At 44.6% G+C, this 8034-nt stretch overlaps 1 protein-coding gene across 1 annotated transcript; it reads right to left on the bottom strand.

The window, feature by feature from the left end:
- Positions 1-1239: 1239 nt before the first annotated feature.
- Positions 1240-5808, bottom strand: LOC111951055 (alpha-1,6-mannosylglycoprotein 6-beta-N-acetylglucosaminyltransferase B-like). Its single transcript, XM_023969078.2, has 3 exons — positions 5738-5808; positions 3040-3326; positions 1240-2308 (listed from the first exon to the last, which is right to left on the bottom strand). The coding sequence occupies exons 1-3, from the start codon at positions 5771-5773 to the stop codon at positions 2110-2112; spliced, it is 522 nt and encodes a 173-aa protein (XP_023824846.1). The 5' UTR covers positions 5774-5808; the 3' UTR covers positions 1240-2109.
- Positions 5809-8034: the final 2226 nt, after the last annotated feature.

Below are 8034 nucleotides of genomic sequence, written 5' to 3' on the forward strand. Positions count from 1 at the left end.
CACACACACACACACACACACACACACACACACACACACACACACACAGCAATAGGCAGACACTGAGACAAAATAGTTAATTAACCTTTCACTGTCTGGGGAATAAATCACTGTGCTAATTATATAATGACTTAATCACAAGTAATGCTAATAAAATTACATTTGAACAGTTCTGTCTGTTGAGCAATGGCGTTATGACCCCTTGGAACAGTAGGATTAGGTTTTCATTCAAACTCCTATCTTTCAGCAAAGTACAGCTAAGTGTCTTTTCATTATTCTTGTATATATCGAGCTCCAAGAGATGAACGCCTGGATAAAAATTATTCATTGGCCTATGGGCTGTATGGAATTGAAAACAAGGAGTTATTCAAATAATGCTGTCATATCTTTCTGTCAGGCCAATGGGGAATTTTGCATGGCCTTCACTCTGATGATGTATTATTCATTATATTCTACTTAATTCACTGGAATACTGACCAAGAGCAGAAACGGAGCTGTCAACGAACGCTTCAAGCCAATGCTTCAATAGATGTACTGAACACAACAATCAATATTCACTATGAAGATTATACCCCCTACTACACACGAGCCTCCGACAGTACATCCAATACCATAGACATCCATTGTTACGGACCACTATCATCACTACCATAGATATCAACCTCCATAGACGTACAGTATCAGAGGAAAACCATTGCTCTCTCCCAAAGGATTCCTACTTGGCGTAAAAATGGTTAACTCCAAGACTCCATTGACTTGTAAGGTATAATGGTATGTTCAGTGTGTACAGTATGTTGCATACTCTGTTTCATAGGAGAGGCCAGCTACTCTCCTATGAGCATTGGACTGGTACATCAGGGGTTATGTTATATCACCCACTCACTTCCCAAGGTAAGCACAAGTGTTGTGAACGCTGGCCTCAGAAGTGCATGTCTCCTCTGGAAAACCAGAAAGCAGAACAGATATCTGATTTCCTCCCCCCTCCAACGCAACATATCGACAATCTCATCCCCTGCTTCTGGCTGTGGAGGAGTGGAAGATCAAACATCTCTCATATCTCCCTTTCTCTCTCTCTCATGGATGGATGGGCAGGGGARGACAGGAGGGAAAGGGAAACTGAGCAGCTGGAGATGAAAGAAACCATTTATCCAGAAAGAAAAAATATATATATTTATGAGTCATGACAAGACCGACAACAAAACGACATCGACGCTTTGATCTCTTTTTAACTTTCCGTTTTTATTTCATTTTATTTCCGTCACAAAACCACCGAAAGGTTCTTAAAAATCCTCTGTTCTCGCAGTAGCAGAGCTCAAAACGTTCACTTTATTAAAAAATAATCTTTCATCTGTTTTAGTCCATTTTAGCGCAACAGAGATGCATTGCATTGACTACGTCGGCAGCCAGGGTTAACTTAGTCGCACAAAAGAAAGAGTTAATCTTTAAAAGGAGAGAGTCTGAGTGTCCATCATCCATTGTCAAAGCACAACGCCAACGAGAGGAGTTTTCTAGGAGTTTGACACACGCCGTGGCACCTGTTAACGTCCCCAGGTCGATTACTCTCTAAACTCCCTGGTCTTGGAGGGTTAAAGTCCAATTATTGATATTGTAGCAGCAAATCAATGATCTTCGGGTCAGTGGTCTCCTCTAGGTATTTAGTTAGGTAGCTAGCTAGATGGCGATATAGCCGTTTCCCTATTGTGGATTACTGTGTTTCCCTGTGGCCACATGGTGAACGGTTATACCCGTTGCAGTATAGTCCAGCACATCTCTCCTAGGCCAGTGAGGAGCTTTGAGGCAAATCATCCATAGGCTCATATCAGAAACATATTAGTCCATTTAGAAACCAAGGAATGAAGGAGGGTGGGTGACTATGGGACAACAACCCACTCAAGCTCAGTGGGTAGCTTTGAACCAAGTCTTCCAGTTGGGGGGGGGGGGGTCCTTCGGTTTTAGCCAGCCCCTCTCCTAGCATCATAACCAGGGCTGGTTGAGCTTATAGTCCATAGTTTATAGTCTACAATTCATAGGCTATAACTAGAGCGCCTGGAGTTTTTCCTAGCCACATTGCCGGGTCAGGCGTTCATTGGAAAAACTCCTGGCCCCTCCTCATAAGCAGTCTCGGCAGAGGGCAACCTGGCCGCGGCGGTAGTCCCGGCAGGGGCAGAGGCGGTGGTACTTGGGGCTGTGGCCGGCACAGCTGTAGAGGAGGGGGTCCTTCTGGAGGCTGCACTCCCGGCGTAGGACGGAGAAGGCCGGGAACACGTGGTTGACCTCCGCCTCCACCACCTCACACTGCACCTCTAACCTGGTGGGGGGAGGGGTGGTGGAATGTTTGATGGAGGGAGGGGGATGGGGTGATGCATAGAGGGTGTTTGATTGAGTGATGCAGAGAGAAAGAGAGAGTCCAAGAGGGGAGGGGGAGGACGAAAAGGGGGAAGAGATGGAAGAGGAAACCGAGGGAGAGAGAGAAAGAGACAGAGAAAGAGACAGAGAAACAGAGAGAGACAAAAAGAGAGACACAGACAGAGACACAGACAGAGACACACAGAGAGAGACACAGAGAGAGATACGCATGAAGTAAAAAGGAACCGAAGATAAAGAAAGGAAAAATGTGTCGAGCAGGATGGGTGATGAAGGGAAAGACAAGGAGAAAGGGAAAGATAAAAGAAGAGGAAGAGTTGGCATTGCTATGACACTCTTATCGTCTTCCTCTGTCACTACAGATCTCTAGATGGGGCCGACAAGACACCTGACATCACTGAGAAGACTTTGAACCTGACGTCCTTGCTGTAGCTGGTTGAGTATTACGCCCACAGACAGCCCTTAGGGAACTAACCACTGTTTGGTACCATTGAGTGGTAGGTCGGTCACAGAGGTCAGAGAGCAGTGTGCATGTTTGTATGGTTGTTAGTGACGTGTAGTGATTCTGCATACGTGTGTGTGGCTGTTAGAAACGTATGTCCACGTGTGTGTGTGTGTGTGTGTGTGTGCGAATATGGCTTAACGTGAAAACAGGTGTGCCAAGGTGCCACTCACCCACGGAGGGCATCCTTGTTATTGACGAAGCGGAACAGCGCGGGCTCACAGACCAGGTTGGCACGCTGGCACGCCTCCACACACGACTGGCCCTCCTGGGACGCCAGCAGCCTCAGGGAGCTGAGGGGGGGCCAGGCAGGGGGGGTGTTGGCGTTGGGGGCCCAGGTTAGGGCACTGGAGTTGGGMAGCAGGACAAATTGAGGCCCAGGGCTACCCGGACTACTAAGCCCCAGCTTGGAGGAGGAGGAGTTGGCCGGAGGGAAGGGGGCCTCGGGGGCGCAGAAGTCCTGGAGGGATGGAGGGAGAGGAGAGAGAGAGGGGAAGGGGATGTTGAATAACACAAAACATAGGTAGTCTCTTGTGCTATCACACACGAGAGATTTGTTTCTGGGTGCCGAGATTCCATTATACAGAATGTGGTATTTTTGATGACGGTGCAAATGCACGCACAGACGCCAAGTTAGCCACGCACATCCACATGCACGAAATGTCACTCCCACACTACGCAAAGACGAAAGCCAACACAAATCAAAGCCCGCTGACACTTTTGCCTTCGGCTGTGAATAAATCTACATTTCCTAACACTTCAAGGCATCGTGGGACAGAAATACAAAATAAAAGAGCCGTTTCTCTAACCTCTATACTGCACACCCCTCTAAATAATCTCCAATCAATCCTTAACCTAATTCCCTGACAAAACTCATCTGGTTCCAACAGCACCAGAGATAACTTGTTTTAAAACAAGAAAGAGAACCAATTTGACATATCAGCCAATCAAGTCAGCCAGACCGTTCAGACAGCAGTTCTGATAGCATTTTCCAGACACATTAAACAGATTACAGCAGACATATCAGAGTCTGATCGTGACAGTTCGGTCTCTGTGTCGGCCCTGCCACCCAACAGGAGATGGAGGTAGCAGTGGTTTCTAACGAGACGTGTGGAGAWGAGTCGGTGAAAGAGAACGACCCGGCTCGATGCATTTTACCCACTGGCACCGTCCCACGGTTAGAGGGGAATAACGCAGCCGAAGAGTAAACACACACAGGAACTTCATTTAAACACACTGAGGAAGACGAACACGGGGATGGTTCCGTAATGGACAGAAACAGAGAGGTTATGAACATCCTATACAGCAGGTAAATACACTGGGCTGAATAGATATGTTCAGAGTACAATAGAATGGGATATGGAACTGTATCTAACAATAACCCAATAAACATGTATTACATAGTAACACTAGATGAATGACTAGCATGGCGATAGCACAGGGGTCCCGTGTGGCTCAGTTGGTAGAGCATGACACTTGCAACGCCAGGGTTGTGGGTTCGATTCCCACGGGGGACAAGTACAATAATGTATGCACTCAGTACTGTAAGTCGCGCTGAATAACAGCATCTGCTAAATGCCTTAAGTAAAAAATAATGTCAAGGACTGAATATAAATAAGCTATTGCTCAGCAACACACAAGAGCACCCCCTTTGGTGCACGTTTTGGTTTCGCCCTAGCACTTCACAGCTGATTCGAATAACCAACGCATCATCAAGTTCTGATTATTTGAATCAGCTGTGTAGTGCTAGGGCGGAACCAAAACGTTAAACCAGGGGTGCAGGACTGGGTTTGGGAAACCCTGGTCTAGTCCATCGTCAGACACAGTGTTGATTAGTGACCTCTCCTGGTTGATTACAGAGGCGAGTTCGTGTGTGTGGTAGGAAGGCAGCATGTGAGGAAGACATTATGATAATATGTTTTGGGACAAACAGACACGGTTGAGTGCCTGCATGTACAGTTGAAGTCGGAAGTTTACATAAACCTTAGCAAATATATTTAAACTCAGTTTTTCCACAATTCCTGACATTTAATCCTAGTAAAAAATCCCTGTCAGTTAGGATCCCCACTTTATTTTAAGAATGTGAAATGTCAGAATAATAGTAGAGAGAATGATTTATTTCAGCTTTTATTTCTTTCACTTTCCCAGTGGGTCAAAAGTTTACATACACTTAGTATTTGGTAGTACTGCCTTTAAATTGTTTGACTTGGGTCAAACATTTCAGGTAGCCTTCCACAAGCTTCCCACAGTAAGTTGGGTGCATTTTGGCCCATTCCACCTGACAGAGCTGGTGTAACGGAGTCAGGTATGTAGGCCTCCTTGCTCGCCACGCTTTTCAGTTCTGCCCACACATTTTTCCTATAAGAATTGAGGTCAGGGCTGTACCTTCAGGCATTTGGAAATTTCTCCCAAGGATGAACCAGACTTGTGGAGGTTTTGGCTGATTTCTTTTGATTTTCCCATGATGTCAAGCAAAGAGGCACTGMGTTTGAAGGTAGGCCTTGAAATACATCCACAGGTACACCTCTAATTGACTCAAAGTATGTCAATTAGCCTATCAGAAGCTTCTAAAGCTATGACATCATTTTCTGGAATTTTCCAAGCTGTTTCAAGGCACAGTCAACTTAGTGTATGTAAACTTTCTTACCCATTGGAATTGTGATGCAGTGAATTATAAGTTAATCTCTGTAAACAATTGTTGGAAAAATTACTTGTGTCATGCACAAAGTAGATGTCTTAACCGACTTGCCAAAACTATAGTTTGTTAACAAGAAATTTGTGGAGTAGTTGAAAAATGAGTTTTAATGACTCCAACCTAAATGTATGTAAACTTCCGACTTGCATGTGTGTGTGTGTGCACGGTGAACCTACCTGATGCTGTATGTAGGCGTGTACCCTCTCCAGCATTCCCTCGCAGGTGTACTCATACGGTAGGTATGGCTCGACCTGCAAAGACACACACACCCACCCACACACAAATTCCCACAGATCAGAACATTTCCACAGAATGCATTGCTAGGAAATCAACATAACACCAYTAAATTACCATATTTYCCTAATTTCAATATCRTTTTRCCTATCGTTCWTCCTAATTGCAATAAGTAGCCAATTCTACCCATTAATCACAACAAATAAACGTGGGTAGCGTCACAAATGGAACTTAATTCCCTACATAGTGCACTGCTTTTGACCAGGGCCCATAGGGCTTTGGTAAAAAGTAGTGCACTATTATAGAAAATAGGCTACCATTTGGGACCTAACGGTGGCCATTTTGAAGTGGGTGTGGCTTAATTGCAGTGGGTGACTTGTGTGTAAGCAATTGTGACTGTGTCCCAAATGGCAGCCTCTTCCCTTACCCAGCGCACTGCTTTTGACCAGAGCACTATGGGTCCTTCTGGAGGCATGTAGGGAATAGGATGTCGTTTGGGACATTTGCTGTCATTTGCATAGCTATTCAATRTGCAACAAAAGGCTCACCTTTGATTTGTCTGATTAGAGAATGTATTGCTGTAATTCATCAAAATACTMATTATTTCTCTCTAGCTGAGGCAAAACACACCCACATACCGACTTGAAACTGTAAAGGAAACTAAACTCAATAAACGAACTGGATTTGCACTTCCCGATCTAAATACGGGAATAGACGGTCTTAGATTATTGTCCCCTGTTGTAATTGTAACAATGTGGATCCGACGGCTCAGTTGGTTGAAGTATTTTTATAATATATAATAATACCAATAATACTTATAATACCAGGATTGTGCGTTTTCTCTTTTAGCAGGGCGACTGAATACAGTATAACTTCACTGGAAGTCCCTTTGGAACCAAGTGTCTCTGATAACATGTCGTKCACAATGACGCAATGTAATATTTCAAGGAAATACATTGTTGATTAGGCAGACATAGTTATGTTAAACTTTTCCATTAGGAATACGTGGAGCCTGAAAGTACAGACTAAATATATTAGTAATGTATTCCCTCCAGTTTTAACAGTAGATCACATATCTAATGTTCCACATCTCACTTGTAAACGATACATCGCTCAGTAAATCATTTTCCTTATACAAAATGTTTAACTGCATGTGAAATCTGACTTTTCCAATTTCAAATAAAGAAAAGAAAATATGTAGAGAGAGGATGTAGGAAAAAAAGTTACACGTCTCAAATCTGATCAAAACATAACACTTTATGAAATATGCCTCACAACATTTGCTTTGGTCTAAGCAGAGAGAGGCACAGTCTTGCCCACCCTCCCTCCCTTCCTCCTTCCCTTCCTCCCTCACTGCCTCCCATTTATTAAAGAGGGATAAATATGAAAACAACAGGTCAGTGGGATGGACAGAATGAGAAAGGGGGAACAGAGAGAGAGAGAGAGCGAGAGAGGGAGAGTGAAAGACAGAGAGAGAGCCGGAGCAAGAGAGAGAGACATAGAAGGAGAAATGGAGAGGGATTTATGTGAACATGAAGAGGTGTCAGCCAGTGGAGATTGCTTTGGTCTGCACGGCTGAGCATGTGAAGCCGCCCTGGACAGAGAGCCAGCCCACAGACAAACAGGGGGAGTGTGCAGTCTCCAGTGAGGGGTGAAGTGGCCCATCAGCCATCTATCACTGGAGTGACAGACAGACAGACATCTCTCAGTAGAGTGACAGACAGACAGGGCAGCCATCTTTCAGTGGAGTGACAGACAGGGCAGACAGAGAGTAAGTGCCGGTGCACTGAGCTATGGCATGTCTGACAAGCAGGAGAGGAATCTAAAACAAAAATCCAGAAAATCACATTGTATGATTTTTAAGTAATTCATTTGCATTTTATTGCATGACATAAGTATTTGATCACCTACCAACCAGTAAGAATTCCGGCTCTCACAGACCTGTTAGTTTTCTTTAAGAAGCCCTCCTGTTCTCCACTCATTACTGTATTAACTGCACCTGTTTGAACTCATTACCTGTATAAAAGACAACCTGTCCAACACTCAATCAAACAGACTCCAACCTCTCCACAATGGCCAAGACCAGAGAGCTGTGTAAGGACATCAGGGATAAAATTGTAGACCTGCACAAGGCTGGGATGGGCTACAGGACAATAGCAAGCAGCTTGGTGAGAAGGCAACAACTGTTGGCGCAATTATTAAGAAATAGAAGAAAATAGAAGAAGTTCAAGATGATGGT

This window comes from Salvelinus sp. IW2-2015, linkage group LG1 (genome assembly GCF_002910315.2).
Source record: "Salvelinus sp. IW2-2015 linkage group LG1, ASM291031v2, whole genome shotgun sequence".
Classification (NCBI taxonomy): Eukaryota; Metazoa; Chordata; class Actinopteri; order Salmoniformes; family Salmonidae; genus Salvelinus; species Salvelinus sp. IW2-2015.